This window comes from Larus michahellis, chromosome 8 (genome assembly GCF_964199755.1).
Source record: "Larus michahellis chromosome 8, bLarMic1.1, whole genome shotgun sequence".
Lineage (NCBI taxonomy): Eukaryota > Metazoa > Chordata > Aves > Charadriiformes > Laridae > Larus > Larus michahellis.
Window position 1 is genome coordinate 22,977,785 of NC_133903.1, and position 15,700 is coordinate 22,993,484.

General features: G+C 58.1%; 1 protein-coding gene across 2 annotated transcripts; it reads left to right on the forward strand.

Moving 5' to 3' along the window:
• The first annotated feature begins 831 nt into the window (after positions 1–831).
• BRINP2 (BMP/retinoic acid inducible neural specific 2) lies at positions 832–14,805 on the forward strand. Of its 2 annotated transcripts, none has more exons than XM_074597972.1 (8): positions 832–1,010; positions 8,096–8,463; positions 10,428–10,618; positions 10,778–10,968; positions 11,335–11,440; positions 11,795–12,031; positions 12,243–12,465; positions 12,816–14,805. In XM_074597972.1, the coding sequence occupies exons 2-8, from the start codon at positions 8,162–8,164 to the stop codon at positions 13,930–13,932; spliced, it is 2,367 nt and encodes a 788-aa protein (XP_074454073.1). In that variant the 5' UTR covers positions 832–1,010; positions 8,096–8,161; the 3' UTR covers positions 13,933–14,805. The 2 variants fall into 2 exon arrangements, with proteins under 2 accessions (XP_074454073.1, XP_074454074.1); XM_074597973.1 differs by having other exon boundaries at positions 8,096–8,448.
• The last annotated feature ends 895 nt before the right edge of the window (positions 14,806–15,700 follow it).

The window sequence follows — 15,700 nt, forward strand, 5'->3', positions numbered from 1 at the left end:
GGGCATAGCTCTCCCCTTGGGGGACACATGGAAATCCCTTTGGAGGGCCTCTGCCAGACCCTTCCACTGCTCTTCTTTCACCAGGGGACGTAAATTAATTAAAAAGAGTTTTCCTGGGGGGGGGGGGGGGGGGAAGTGCAATTGCACAATTTAGAAGGGGTGACCAAGAAGGTCCTTTCAGCCCCCGTTTGGAAATGGGGTGCGTCCCTGAGAGTGGTACCCTGCTAGCGCCTAACACCGCACAAAGAGGAGCAACCAAGGGGCTCGGTAGGAGGCGTGAATACTACATACAGGCAAAAGAAAAGAAACATTAAAAAATAAAACAGCGGAGAATTGCAAACCTGGCATATCTGACAGCATCCTGCTGCCAGTCGCCGGTAACACCCCAGGCCTGACATTCTGAACCTCAGTTAATCGTTTACTGGTACTGATGGCATAATTTGGCACAACCAGGATTCCTTTAAATGACAGACGAAGCCGGCGCCAAGCGCACGCCACCGGGGTCTCGAGGCAGCGACCCCTCCCTGGCGCAGCCACCGCGAGGGGGTGGGGACCGCCCTCGACCCCGTGCCCTCCTCTTGGGAAGGAGGAAGGGGAAAGGCCGGCGGGGCTCGGAACCCCCCCGCGGCCGTGGCGGGACCGCCGGCCGGGTCGGGCCGAGCCCCCGCGACCTCCGCGCGTGTCCCCCGCCGCGCCGCGCCGCCACGCCACGCCACGCCCCACGCGGCACCACCAATGGGAAGGCGCGGGGAGGCCGTCGGCGCCTTTTATTGGCTGCCGCGCCTGCATATATTATCGGGCGGCGGCGGCGGAGCGCGGCCGGGAGCGGCGGAGGCGGGAGCCCGACCGCGGGATGCTGGCGGGGCCACCTGCCCGCCCGGCGATGGGGCGGCGCGGGGGGGTCGGGAGACGGCGGCGGGGAAGGGCCCGGGGCGGCTGAGGCGGAGCGGAGTGGGACGGGACGGAGAGGCGGCCGCCGGTGCCCCGCCGGCGCTGAGCGGGAGACTGGGGTAAGTGTTGCGGGGTCGTGGGGTAAAGCGGATGAGCCGGTGTGGGGACCCCGCCGGTGGGCGCGATGGCGGGCGGGAAGGGGAAGGGGAAGGAGCTCTGCGGCGGGAGCCGCGGCCCCGCACGGCGTTGATCCCTGGTACCGCCGTGCGCGACGGTGAAGGCGCGACTCGGCCGCCGGTGGCTCGCTCGGTGACCTTGGCCAAGTTGCCTCCCTGCTCCAGGCTCGCTTCGTAGCTGCCCCGGTGAGGACACGGGCGGAGGAAGGCAGCCAACCCTTCCCGGGAGGGAGCCACCCCGGTGCCCGAGTGAGGGGCCCAGCAGGTCCGGGGAGCTGCGACCGGCCCGGTGGAATCGGGTGTCGTCAGGCAGGCTGCCGGGGTAAACAAAATGCCCGGGAAGCAGGAAAGCCGCTGCTGCTTGTGCAGGGTGCCCAGCTCCGAGGGAGATGACCCGGGTTTCCCGGGTGGGAGAGGCCCCGGGGCTGCAGGGACTGGGGAGATGCCCCCTGAAATGCTCAAACACATACTTTACCGTTGGGCGGATATAAATCAACAGGAGAGGTCTCCTATCCCCCGTGCCGCTGGCGGCTCTCCCGCCGGAGCACCGGGCCGGGGCGAGCAGCGGGTGACCTGTAGGAAGGTGCTTGCTCGCCTCGGACGCTGCCGGTGGTCACCAGCGTGGTGCTCCGTAACCTCCGGTACCGGCAGCTGTGGGAGAGAGGTGACCCCGGCTGCGAGGCTCAATTGCCTTCACTAAACACTCTTTTTTTTTTTTTTCTTTTTTTTTTTTTTTTCAGTAGGAAACAAAACTCCGTACCTTTAAAGCACCGAGCTCGAGAGCATCAGCTCTCAGCACCGCGATGTCCGCCGTGTCCCGTCCGTTCTTAGGGGGGCCCGCATGCTTCTGCCCTGCGAGGCTGCCCTGGGGCAGGGATGCGGCTACCGGGCAGCCCCCGCTGTGATGCTGGGGCCGGGAAGGATGATCTTGGGTGCTGCGGGGCCGGGTGGGACCTGCCGGCAGATGTCAGTATCCCCCTCTCTGTCAGCAACCGTGAGGGTCCTTACCAGCCCCGGAGATGTTGCAAGGAGTCCCCTGCACTTTTTTTCCAAGCGGAACTGACTTTGGTGGGGGTTCAGTGACAGTTTTGAGGCCTGGGGAGCAGCGGGGTGATGGGAAGGGGGCTGGCACCCCAAATCTCCTCCCAGTTCTCTGCGTAGCACCAGCCACCCATCACCTTATTTACCTGGTGTCACTAACACTGAGCTACTGCCGTGCATCACTGCTCTCCTGTGACACTTGTCACCAGTGTGAAGGCAAGGGAGGGAGCAGTTCTCACCTTGCTCTGCCTCCAGCTCCTGCGTGAGGCTGGTACTTGGCTTGGCCTGACAGCAGGGTCCACTGGGGGGAAGGAGTGGGGAGGGGGCTGTGGGATGCTCTTCCCCAGTTCTCATGTGCAGGGATGCTCTTGCCCAGACCCAGAGACATCTCTGCAAGGGATGCTTTGGGCTGAGAGCTCAGCACAAGGCGGGGGAAGCCGCTGCAGCGATCCGAGCTGGGGGGAGTTCTATTTTGCACATTGCTCTTCCAAGAGGCTTTCTGCCTGTGGGTGTGAAAGTCTCAGGTGAGCAAAGCCAGAGGGCAGAACACATGGCACTAGTGCAACATGGTGCACGCAGCTGCTCTCTCCCCTGATGGCAGCCCAGGCTTCATCTCATTTGATGTCTCATGCAAATCCTTAGCTTCCCTGAGTCCTGGGATTTTGTGCTATTTTCCTTTACTCTCATCTTCAAGTGTCTTGCTCTTAAGGATGTGAAGAAAAGCTAATAAAAGGAACCTGAGTCATCAAGTCTTGCAGGTTTGAAAACCTGTCTCATGAGCTGGGGGGGAGGGGGGAAGGCAGTAACTTAAAGTCACTTTGCAGTAGTGACCAAATGGGCTACGGTTTGCAGGAGCCTAGTGAGAATCAGTTCACAGTCACCACTGTGACCTTTAACGTTGCTGCTTGGGAAAGGACGGCAGGCTCCAAGGTGGCTGTCCCCATGCTTGCTGCCCAGAGCCACGTCTCTGCAGGCTGGGTGCCAGGCAGCTGACAGCACCCCGCCATGCCCACTTTGCCAGCGATTACCATGCCGCTGTCACTCCAGCAGTGCCTGGCTCGCTCTCTTAATTACCCCAGCAGATCAATGAGGCACCGGCGCTTCCTTGGGAGCGTGTGGATGTGAGCCCGGCGGCACACCGCACCGTGCTGAGAGCTGCTCATTGCAAACCACGACAGAGCCGGAGCGGGGAGGGGGGGAATGACAGAGGAGACAGCGGCACAGACAGGGCTGGGTGCAAGGGAGCTGCGTTCCATGAAGCCCCAGGTGAGGTTGGTGGTTCCAGAGCAAGGGGCTGAGCATCCCGCAGGATTGAGCCCTTTGGGATTGTCCGTCCTGGGGGATGCAAGCAGCAGAGCAAGAAGTGCCCTGGGTGCCTGCGTGAATTCACATAGGCACTGCTCAGCTGAGTCAATCCACTTCAGAAGCTAAACTGCACTTAGCCTCTGCCCAGACTCTTTTAAGTGGCCTTAATTTGATAAAGCTTTCCCACGTTTAATGAAAAGGTGACTCAGTCGCTAAGTTTCACGTTCATTCCCACTAAAAGGCATCCACGAGGAGCTAGAGATCTGTCCCCATTGCTCCCTGCTCCCCCACGGATGTGCCTTTGCTCCCGCTGTGCCCCAGGGACCAGCCCCCCCACACGCACATGGCTGGGCACATCCCACAGCTCTGCCACCAACAGGTATTGCTCTACCTGGCACAGATGTCGCGTGCTTCATCTCTGCATTTACAGGGGGTAGCGCCAGAGTCTGTCTGGAGTCCCATGCTTCCTTACAGCACCCAGCGAATACCACCACAGCCTCTCCTCTCCCCAGTGCACCCTTTGCGGTTTACATATCTCTAGATCCGCTCCTGCAGCATGAAAAGGCAGAAATCAAGGTTAATATCCCTGACAATTAGCTAACATCTTAATTATCAAACTTGGCCTGATTAGTGGTGGAGCGTGTGGCTCTGGAGATGCTGTCAGCATGGAAGCAAGCAGGACCTTGGCATAACTCCGCAGGATGTTGCCACGGTTGCCGTCAGCTCCAAGGGCAGTAGAGAAAGGCTTTTGAGCTCATTCAAGCCGCTCGCTGGGCACTCGCATCCACGCCCACACCTCGCACCATCCTGCCTCAGTCTCTCCAGACGCTTTGGATGAAGACACCCACCACAGAAGCAACCCCATTGCCATCTCAAGGCCGGGAGGGTGCCTCCAGAAATTGCAACAAGCTATTTTTAAGATGCAGCTTGTGGCGAGTGACAGTCTGGGCTGCACGTCGGCTGTCACTGGAGGGACACTGGGGCATTCTGCTGCAGGCAACGGGGACACAGAGGGCTGCAACGAGATCAGGAAGACTCGGCCCAGGCCGTGGTCCTGGGAAAGTTTGCCAAGAATATTTGCATTGGCACACTTCTTCCTTAGCTTTAAGGTTTTTATAGAAGGGGGAAGGAAAAAAAAAAAAAATAACAAGCTGGAAGTTTTCCAGTTTTTGTGATGCAAAACCCTAAATCAAACAACAACAACAACAAAAAGTAGTCAGATATTTCTCATCAAATCTTCATTCTTTTGGATCAAGGAAAAGTGATTAGAAAGTTATTTCCAGCTCTAGTAGTAAGATCAAGGGGGTTACTCATTTCCAAAGAGCTTTGCTCTCCCCAGCATCCCGGGAGGATGCAGGTGTGAGCAGGTGGAGGTGCACCCCGATGAGCATTGCCCCCAACCCTGCAGAGCAGCAGCCCCTCAGCAAAACCAGAGACAACCCCCACCCCCCGGCTTCCCCAGCTGTGTGCACTAAAGACTCTATGGAGCTATAGCAATTTCTGCACATACTTATTTTATATAACCCCTGATCGATACAAGCAAATAAATTAGCCCAGCTAACAATGGTGCGGGAAAGCTGCTCCTCAGGGATAAGCTCACTGCATAAGTCAGCGCAGCCCCCCGTGCAGGCTCTACTGCCCGCAGTGGCTTTGCCCATTCCTGCCTGACTTGGGGCCTCAAGTTTCTGTTGGCAAGGATGCTCGTGTGCGTCAGCGCCTGTCCCCAGGCAAGAGCCTGGCTCAGAGGTGCCAGCACTCACAGTGTAAATAAGAGGCAGGTGTAAATAAGAGCTCATTTAGCAAGTCTGGAAAGTTTGTGGCTTTAAGGGACTCTGCACACCAGGAGGGGACCTTTTCTGGATTTCCACCAGCCAAGCGCAATTCTAACTATTTTTATTGCTCTGTAGTAAAACAGGAGGTGGCCACAAGGAAACGCCTCTCATTCAGCCATGAATCTCGGAATAAGCTCCCCAGGAAAGGCAACAGAGCAGGCTGAAATGGTTTCTAGCTGGTCTGGGGTCAGCAGCCCAAGGGAAGAGGTGGCCCAAGGTGACCCCACCCCTAATATCCCTCCCCATGACGGTCACCCAGAAGAGGTTTTGCTGCCTTGAGCTGCAGTGCTGGGAGAGGAGGTGGGAGAATGGATTTGGTGGGGAAGGGCAGCACAGGGAGCCCCTCTCAGGGAAGGCAGGTGGGGGTGCCCCCCATGGTGGTGGTGGCGGCGGCAGCAAGTGGGGTAGCCAGTGCTGGTGGGAAGTTGTTAGCACCCAGGATGGTTTGCTGAAAGAAACAGTGCCCTGCCTGGTCTTCCGCCGCACCCCCGCCTCCAAAAATTCCTTCTGTGCTTTGAATCAGAGGAAGGATGCTCCCAATCCTCCTGATTTACGCCAGGGAAGCCTAAGGGAGGGCAGCAAGGTGACTGGTGTGAGAGCATCCATACCGGCCTGCGGTGGTGTGAAGTGGTGATGGACGAGGCCAGTCTCCCATGGCGCTTGTGGAAAAGCATCCATGGCTTTGGCTGTACAGCTCCCTGTGGAGGGAGAGGGGACCAGCTAGGGAGCAGCCCCTGCCCGCAGCCCAGCTCCACCTCAGCTGGGGTGGTCAGGAGCCACCGAAAAGCCACAGACAATGACAGAGGCCAAGGAGACTGGCGGTGCCGAGCCCGTCTGTGGTGCAACAGGCAGGCTCCCTAGCACACCGGCTATTTTAGCAAGGTGTTTTGCCGGCACAGCCGTATTTAATGCTACAAGCAGAGCGTTTCCACGAGGAGCATTTAGAAAGATGCTGCTCAAAGGAGTGCTCTTGTCTCAGAGGCTTTGCTTTCCTCCCTGTCAGGGAGGGCTTAGCCTGTGGTCAGCATCTAAAACAGCTGTAGGATTTGCTGCCAGGCCCTGGCTTCCACCGTGCCCTCCCCAGGCATGGCAGCTTGTCCCTGTCCCCCAGTTCACCCTGCGCAGCGCAGCAGCAGGACCCGCAGCTGCAGGGTTTAATCCCGAGCCCCACGTGCTCCTTCAGTTCCCAGGCCACCTCAATTTTAACTGCATCTGCAGATACTTCCCAGGAGGAGTAAGGAGTGCTTGCCTGCTCCAGATAGCTGTGGCATCCTGGCTGCCTGCTTCCCCCTGGTCCAGCTTTGATGCAGGCAGGGAAGATTTCAGAGCAGCTGAAGTGCCTTGGCTGCTCAGCTATCACCCACACGTGGCAGCACACGAGCAGCCAGCGTTGTGTCCTGCCACGCTTCAGGGGAGGATGCCCCCTCCAACCCTCCAGGCAGCATGGAGCGAGGAAACCAGCCTGATGTTGCTGGTCCCAAACCCCCTGCCCTCCCCGGCAGGACCCTGGGGGCCCATTTGTTTGGGCCAGGGTTTGTGTCCATGGGGGACTCCATGTGTCAGGAGCAGGCTGCCTGCAAAGCTGGGAGAAACCAGGATGACATGTGGAAAAACAGTGCAGAGGGGACAGAAAAAACCCTGCCCACCCCACTGCCCTGGCACCCCCAATCTGGTGATGCGAAAATCTCAGCTTTTGTTTAAAATTAACAGGGCCCCGGCCTTGAGGGCTGAGCGAGAAGCTGAGAAAGCATAATCAAAATGCACCCTTAAGGGTTTAAAAATAGAAGAGAGGGAGAAAAAAAATTTTTTTTTCAAAATAATAATACATGTTAAAGCACGATGATTCATCTGGCAAAGCCCTATTTGGGAGAGCTTGGGGCTGGCGTGCGCTTGGCAGGCATGAGCGTTTGGGCTTCTGACCCCCACCAGCCACCTCCCTCACAGCCTGGGGGAATAAAATCACCTCCCCTGGAAGCACTGCGGTGCTGGGGTCCCTAATTTTAGGCAAACAACTCCTGCTGCCTGGGAGGACACCTCACCTCACCCCAGCTCTGCTGTACCTTGCAGCTCCCTATCTTCCACTTGCAAATTCAGGCTCTGTCTCCGGGGCTGCTGCTCCCAGCAAAGCTCCCTGCGTGCTCCCACAAACAGCGCCACGCTGAGCCAAGACCAGAAAGGTCTTGTCTTGACATAAATACTAACTGAATTCAAAACACCACTGTGATCAGCCCAGCCAGCCTTGGGGTGGACCTCCATCCATCAATCATCTCAGCCACTGGCAGGATGCACAGAAAAGTCTAATGGCAACCACAAGCAGCTCAAACAATACCTAGAAGAGCTCATTTTTTCCCTGTTCCCTATGCTTGTTGGTTTTTAGCCCTCCTAAAACAAGCTGCACATGCTCATGACGGGCATCCCCAAAGCGCAGGGTGCAGAGGCAGCTCACCATCCCCACCACATGGGCACTCCACAGGAGAAAGCTTGATTCGCCAGGCTGATGCACAGCAGAGAAAAAAAAAAAACAAAAACAAAAACAAAAAAAAAAACATGAAAAAGCCAGAAATTTCTCAAAACAGGCACTAGCCAGGTTTTCATTTAACTTCAGCAGCAGCCAGCACCCCTAACCCCATAAACTCTTACCTCCTGTGGCAGAACTGGTCCGCGTCTGATGCATGGCTCTCCCAGGAGCACAACTTCCCCTTCATCAGCAGCCTTCCCCAAAGCAAACCCCACCTTCCCTTAGCTTGTGGTGCCACCTGGTTTATATCCGTGCCGAATTGACCCCACCTGGCACCTTGCCCCGTGCCACTGTGCCTCATGGTCTCCTTGTTTCGCGCGGTGCCTTTGCAGGGCAGGGCTGTCCCAGAGGATTGCCGTGGGGCGAGAGAATGAAGAAGCCGGCTGGGCAGCAGCAGGATGGGGCGGCAGGACCTCCCGCGTGCTGACGGGCCCCCGCCGATGCTCCCGTGGCCTCTGGCCCTCCTGGCCCTGAGCGTGTGCTGCCGCTGGGGAGTGGCCAGTGGGGCGGGCGGCACAGTGTCCCAGCAGCATGCTGCCCCTGCGACCCCTTCCTCCTCCTCCTCCTCCTCCTCTTCCTCGGGCCGGGCACCCCTCGACTGGCTCCTCACCGACCGGGGACCCTTCCACCGAGCCCAGGAGTATGTGGACTTCATGGAGCGCTACCGCCAGGGTTTCACCACCAGGTACAGGATCTACAGGTGAGCGGCAGCACCAGGGGTCAGCCCGTCGGTGGGCACCCTGGGAGGGGGCTGCAGTGTCGGGGGCTGTGTGGGGCATGGCGGAGTGGACTCTCATGTGCAGGAGGAGGCTGCCCATTGAGAAAGATGGCGGGTGGGTGGATGTGAGATGCTGCTTTCCTGGGTAACATAACAGCAGCCCTCCAAGATTGCTCACGGCATGGCTGGGATGGGCCCCGGGCAGGATTTGCCCCAAGCCGTGACTGATTTGGTGCGCAGGTTGAGGTGGGATGAGCCCTTACGGGGGGAGGCACAGAAGGATGCTCCTTTGTCCTTTTGCCATGCACCAAGACATCTCTGTGCTGAGATACTGAGCCTGCCTGGACTGTCAGCCATCTAGGGCTGGGACGATGCTGGAGCTTGCAAAAAGCCACCCTGACAGATCCCCTGGCATGTCCCCAGTGCCATCACCCTATAGACTGTGGCAGTGGGATGCTACACGCGTGAGGGCCAATACTGAAGGTGGGTTCTTGCCAGTAGAGAACCAGGTTTGGCAGCAGTGCGGTCAGCCCGTGACAGCCAAGCATGGGAAACCCACTCCACTGCCTCCTGGCACTAATCAGAGCTGTCACATCCTGCTAACAAGCCCTTTTCCCTTCCTCTCCTTGTTGGTGCTAAGCCTTGGGAGTTTCCAGCAGCAGAGCAAAGCCCAGCCGCTCCCTCCTGAGGGACCCGATGCAGGTGCCGGGACGGCAGCCTTGTTATGCACCCCAGCACCCCCAGAGAGCTCCTCTCCCTCCCCGCCCCTTTCCTACACGCTGATGCTGCCATGCCGAGGGACCCGTGTCCTCCGGGGATGCTGATAGTGATGGTGGTGGCACAGGAAAGAGCAACCGGAGGGGCAGCAGCTGCCTCATGCCGCCTCTGAGGCAGAGAACCCACTAACAGCCTTCGGAGCTTGCTTTGCCTGTGGGATGAGATGCGGGGTGGGGGGAACTGGTGCAGGGCTTCTGGCCCCCAGCTCCATGTGGCCCAGCACCCAGGGGGTGTGTGTGCAAGGGGAGAGGCAGCATACCCCCTCCCTCACCCCCAGCTCTGATCCTGGCCCCAACATGCCTCTTTCTGGACCCAAAAATCATAATGAGAGGCCACCGGCACCCGCCAAGCCTCTCAGATGCTTTGTGCCCATCCAGCCCGCCCCCCCCCTCCTCCCTCCCCTCCTCCCTCTCCTCCTCCCTCTCCTCCTCCTCCTCCCTCTCCTCCTCCTCCTCCCTCTCCTCACCAGCCCTAATTAAACTGTCCGAAAGCCGCAGCCTGGTTTTAATTAGAGCAAAATGCCAACGATTAGGCTGAAATCAGCCACTGGTTGTTTACGGGTCTGTTGGTAGTTCGAGGCAGTGGCAGCCTGGTGACTCCCCGCTGGGGCTGGGCCATACCAAGGGGCTGGTGGGGCGATGGGGGAGCATGTTCACAGCCTCCAGAGCTACGAGGGGAACTGCTACCACCCTCATCACATCCCAGCGCCTCCAGTTGCCTACAGAACACTGCCAATACTTAAAACCATGAAGCCCCCAGACGTTGGGTTTTCACCCAGATCCATAGGGATGGAGGATGGATGAGGCCCATCCAGCCCAGCAGGCTGGAAGAGGCTCTGGCCCTGCCCTGGGCTGTGATTAATGCCCATCAGAGGTGCCTGATTAATCAACGTCAAGCATCTCCGCTGCTTGTTGCTCGTTATCGCCATCAATGGCTATGGGATGGACGGCAGTTTCGTTCTGGCTGGATCTATAGCTGGCGAACGCACACAGCAGGTCCTTCATCTCCGATGCAGTGATGGGGAGGTCGGGATGGTCCCAATGGGAGTTTTTCCACCCACTGATCCCCTGCCCTGAGGTGGACGCTGGGGACAGAGGAAGGGACAGCGTGTGCACGGCATGGCCGGACTGGCTTCGACCCCTCTTCCCACTGCTGCCCTCCTCCCGCAGAGAGTTTGCTCGCTGGAAAGTGAATAACTTGGCATTGGAGAGGAAAGACTTCTTCAGCCTGCCGCTTCCCCTGGCCCCTGAATTCATCCGCAACATCCGTCTGCTGGGACGCCGGCCCAGCGCCCAGCAGATCACCGACAGCCTCATCAAAAAGTATGGGACCCATTTCTTGCTCGCTGCCACGCTGGGAGGTGAGTGCTGGTGGGTACTCGCTCCCTGCTCACTTCCCTTGCTCAAGGCAGCGTGCAGAGGAAGGAGGGTAGGAAAATGAGCACTGCGGGAGAAATACGGCCAAGAAGGGAAATGGGGGGAGCCCAGCAGCCCCCTGAAAGCATTGCATGTCCCCCCAGGAGAGGAGTCCTTGACCATTTTTGTGGACAAGCGCAAGCTGAGCCGGAGGGCAGAGCCCCTTGGGGCCGCTGGGAACAGCTCGGGGGTCTCGCTGGAGACCCTGCACCAGCTGGCAGCCTCCTACTTCATCGACCGGGAAAGCACTCTGCGCCGGCTCCACCACATCCAGATCGCCACAGCTGCCATCAAGGTAGGGGAGGCCGCGAGGGGGAGGTCAGCGCAGGGAGAGAGCGGCCCTGGGCCTCGCCGGCATCCCAGAAGCAGGATCACATCCCGGGGAGGGGAGACAGAGCGGGGGAGAGCAGGCAAAGTTAGCACATCCGCATTATTTATGGGAAATTGGGCACGCTAATGAAGGCACATTTTTCAGCGGGCTGCAGGCAGGGCTGCCGCCTGTCAACAAGCCAATTAGCAGGCAATTAGTTCTCTTCTCCAAGCATCGCCTTGCTCCGTGGAGTGGGGCATAGCAAGCCTGGCCATGGGTTATTTGCAGCATTTTTCACGGGGTGGCACATGCCCTCCTGTGTCCCTGACCTCATGCGGGTCCCCCACTTAGGTGACCGAAACGCGGACGGGGCCACTCGGCTGCAGCAACTATGACAACCTGGATTCAGTGAGCTCGGTTCTGGTGCAGAGCCCTGAGAACAAAGTGCAGCTCCAAGGTAGGACCAGGCTGGCGGGGACGTGGCAATGGACCTGTGTGGGATGCTCGTGGGCACGCAGGGGACTGCACGGGAGGACGCTGGCTTGAGATGCTGCTTCTAATGTAAGGACTGGGGAGGAGGGGGGGGAAGAAAATAATCAAAGCTGGGCAGGATGAGGTTGTTGCTCGTCTGCCAAGAGGAGCCAAGATCGATGCAGAACCCAGACAAGCGGCTCCACAAGAAGTTGATATGAAAATCAAGTGAGGGTGGGAGCCTGGGGAGGGGGAAGGCTCACTCCCTTCTCACCCAGGTGATGTTTTTGAGGGGCTCCATGCGTGCCCTGATGCTCTCGGGGCTGCCTCCCCCTCACAGGGCTGCAGACGGTGCTCCCCTCCTACCTGCGGGAGCGGTTCGTGGTGGCCGCCCTCAGCTACATCGCCTGCAGCTCGGCCGGGGAGCTTGTGTGCCGCCGGAGCGACTGCCGCTGCCAGTGCCAGCCCACCTTCCCCCACTGCAACTGCCCCGAGGCTGATGTCCAGGCACTGGAGAGCAGCCTGGCCCAGCTCCGGCGAGCCTGGGAGAGCCACCACGGCCAGTTTGAGGAGTCAGGTGAGGCTGGAGAGACCCCACCAAGCATCTCCCTCCCTGCCATCCCTCCTCCAGGAGCAGCCCAGGCTGGGTGGTGGGGCTCCAGGGCAGAATCCAGGGTGGTCATCTCTCTGTGAAGACCTGAGAGCCTGGTTGGAGGGAGGTTGGCTCCAGCCCTACCTTCACCGCTTGCTCTCTTGGGTCTGCCGACGCCATCTTTCTCTCTCCACAGAGGAGTTTCAGGCCCTGGTGAAGAGGCTCCCTGGGGACCGTTTCCTGAACAGGACGGCCATCTCCCACTTCTGGGCCATGGACCTGGACATCCAGCATCGCTACCAGCAGCTGGGCACCAGCCTGAAGCTGCTCTCCAGGAAAACCCACCGACTCATCCGGCGGCTCTTCAACCTCAGCAAACGCTGCCACCGGCAACCTCGCTTCACAATGCCAAAAGAGAGGTAAGATGCCACAGCATTCCCGTCCCATGCTGGAGACGCTGCTCAGAGCCCCAGGGGGGACTCAGACCCACAGCCCACCTCCCCATGGTGGGACCGGAGGAGCTCCCGCCTTGCTGGAGGGCTGCCCAGGGGTGAGCAGGTAGTGGGGTCAGCCATGCCACCCTGGGATGTGGCCTTGAGTGGTTGGGTCCAAGCCTGGAGGTGGAAAATGGGTCTTGGTTCATGGAGGGCCACCAATGGTGTAGAAAAGTGAACACAAGGCGGGCAGCTCTTCCATGCCTAGGGAAAGTTGGTCACACCCCTAAAGATGCCATGTAAGCATCTCTCCTCCTGCATCTCTTCTCCACCAGGTCCCTCCCTTACTGGTGGAGTCGTGCACAATCACTCCTGTACTGCAGCGAGACCACCGTGCCTGGGACCTTCCTGGAAGAAAGTCACAGCTGCACATGTCCCTCCGACCAGCCCTCCTGCCAGGGGTCCATACCGTGTGCCTTGGGCGAGGGGCCAGCCTGCGCCAGCTGTGCTGAGGACAACAGCACCCGCTGTGGGACCTGCAACCACGGCTACGTGCTCAGCCAGGGTTTCTGCCGCCCCGAGGTGGCTGACTCGCTGGAGCACTACCTGGGGTTGGAGACGGACCTGCAGGACTTGGAGCTGAAGTACCTCCTGCAGAAACGGGACAGCCGTATAGAGGTGCACTCCATCTTCATCAGCAATGACATGCGCCTGGGGAGCTGGTTCGACCCTTCCTGGAGGAAACGCATGCTCTTGACCCTGAAGAGCAACAAATACAAGCCTGGGCTGGTTCATGTGATGTTGGCCCTCTCCTTGCAGATCTGCCTCACCAAGAACAGCACACTGGAGCCTGTCATGGCCATCTACGTTAACCCGTTTGGGGGAAGCCACTCGGAGAGCTGGTTCATGCCCGTCAACGAGGGCAGCTTCCCAGACTGGGAAAGGACTAACGTAGATGCTTCTGCCCAGTGCCAAAACTGGACACTCACCTTGGGCAACAAGTGGAAGACCTTCTTTGAAACGGTCCACGTCTACTTGCGGAGCCGCATCAAGTCTCTGGATGACAGTTCCAATGAGACAATCTACTATGAACCCCTGGAGATGGCAGATCCCTCCAAGAACCTGGGATACATGAAAATCAACAGCTTGCAAGTCTTCGGCTACAGCCTGCCCTTTGAACCAGATGCTATTCGTGACCTGATCCTTCAACTGGACTACCCCTATACCCAGGGTTCCCAGGACTCAGCCATGCTCCAGCTGCTGGAGATCAGGGACCGGGTGAACAGGTTGTCACCCCCTGGCAAAACCCGCCTTGACCTCTTCACTTGCTTGCTCCGCCACAGGCTTAAGTTGGCCAACAATGAGGTGGCGAGGATCCAGTCCTCCTTGAGGGCCTTCAACGCCAAGCTGCCCAATGCAGTAGAGCAGGAGACCAGCAAACTCTGCAGCTAAAAGCTAGGGCTGCTCAGATCTTGGAGCGAGGGGGCCAAGAGAAAGGACTCCTCAGAGGGGGGGAAAAATATAACCACCCTAAAAAATTAAATCAAGGCCTTACCTTAGTGCCAACTGCGTGCTTCCATGGTACACCCAGCGACCGGCCAAAGAGACGCAGGGCTTGAGCAGGTGGAGGACGCCAGTGGGACTATGGAGGAGGGATGGCTCATGCAGCACAGACTTGGCTCCAAGTGCGGGGACGATGCCAGCGCAGCCACCCTGTGGCACAGCTTTTGCTCAAGAGTTGGTGTCTGGGGGTATGTGCCAATGGCCAGGGGGGATGCGGCTCAGTCAGAGGCAGCTGCTGGCCCTTCTGGAGCAGATGCTTAACTCACCATGAGGATCTTCCAGTGGTGGTCTCCTAGGTGCCCCAATTTTTGTAGTCTTTTTAAGAGAGGTTTCTACCAGCACCTTTGATTCCGCATCCCCCCTGACCCTTCCTGTGGCCATGCCCTCACACACAGCATGGGGGGACCACGCTGCAGGCTTCTGAGATGCAGTAGATCTCTCTTGGCAACTCTTCACGAGCATCTCGTGCCTGTCACAAGGCATCATCACCCTTGCACGGGGAGGACCTGGCATCTGACCTGTGGACACTGCTGTCACCCACACCGGCAGAGACCTCTGGGCCGCAATTCCTTACAAAAAAAACCCCCAAAACCTAAAACAAAAGGAAGGAACAAAAAGGAAAAAAATAATGTTTTATTTATGTATTTATTTATTTCTTTTGTTTGGGAGTGGTTTTTTAAAGCCCATTTATTTGGGGATGGTCATTTCTTGTTGGTGGCTCCAGCCAAGAGACTTCTTAGTAAAATGTATCTGTTTAATATATTTTTTAAAAAATGCCTTTTTTGAGCAAAAGAGCAACCAAAAACAACTGAGAAAAAAAAATCCCAAAAAAACAGTTACTGTCATCTCTGGCCCTGGCTTTTCCCTTGCTGTGTGGCAGGAGGGGATGGCAAGGAGGCTACCGCGCGTGCCCAGCCACTGTGCCCCCTCCCTGTGTCTCTGCACCATCCTCCTCTCTGGATTTTAGCCAAGCCTTCTGAGGAGGGGAGATGCCATCTGTCTCCTGTCCATGCCTTCATTAACTTGGAGGGACAGGGCTCTGAGGTGGCCCGTTAAGACCATCAGATGTGCCCGGAGGCAGGGAGGGATCCTGCCCACACCTGGAGCCAGCAGCTCCTGCCTGCTTCCCCCAGCTCTCACTTTTGCTCCCGGTAGGGTGCCTAGAGCAGATGCGACATATCCTGAGCTGGTGGGAAGGACCCACATGGCACCAGACACATCTCATGTCCAACCTCCTCCCGGTCCCATGTAAACATCACCACGCTCCAGGGTGAGAAGTGCCACAGCTCAGTCACCTGCTGTGACCTCTTTGGGCACGTTAAGCATGGCCCTTGGGAGGTTCACTTGATGACCCTTAACTCTGGTATGAGAAAAGACAGGGAATACCTGAGCCCAACCCACACTTTCTGTCCAATTACAACTGTATAGACAGGTATGAGAGTCATCTCTGTGTCCTAGCTCCATTGCTTGGTCCATATACGTAGGTTGCTCCGTGCTTCTGGTACACTCATTGACCTCCTTGAGGCTTCCTCATTCATCACCCCCTTTGAAAGGGCCCCAAACCAGGTGCAACCCATCCTGGACACCTCCCTCTGCTACACCCAGTGCAGGCATCAAGGGGCAGCGGGTTTCCCTGAGACCAGCACCTCCAGCAGCC

What these genes read in the sequence shown, in the direction of transcription:
- BRINP2 (XM_074597972.1), top strand. Translation starts at nt 8,162, where the DNA reads ATGGGGCGGCAGGACCTCCCGCGTGCTGACGGGCCCCCGCCGATGCTC. An exon ending in TCGCCACAGCTGCCATCAAG is followed by an intron (nt 10,969 to 11,334) that starts GTAGGGGAGGCC and finishes TCCCCCACTTAG; the next exon opens with GTGACCGAAACGCGGACGGG. An exon ending in TTCACAATGCCAAAAGAGAG is followed by an intron (nt 12,466 to 12,815) that starts GTAAGATGCCAC and finishes CTTCTCCACCAG; the next exon opens with GTCCCTCCCTTACTGGTGGA.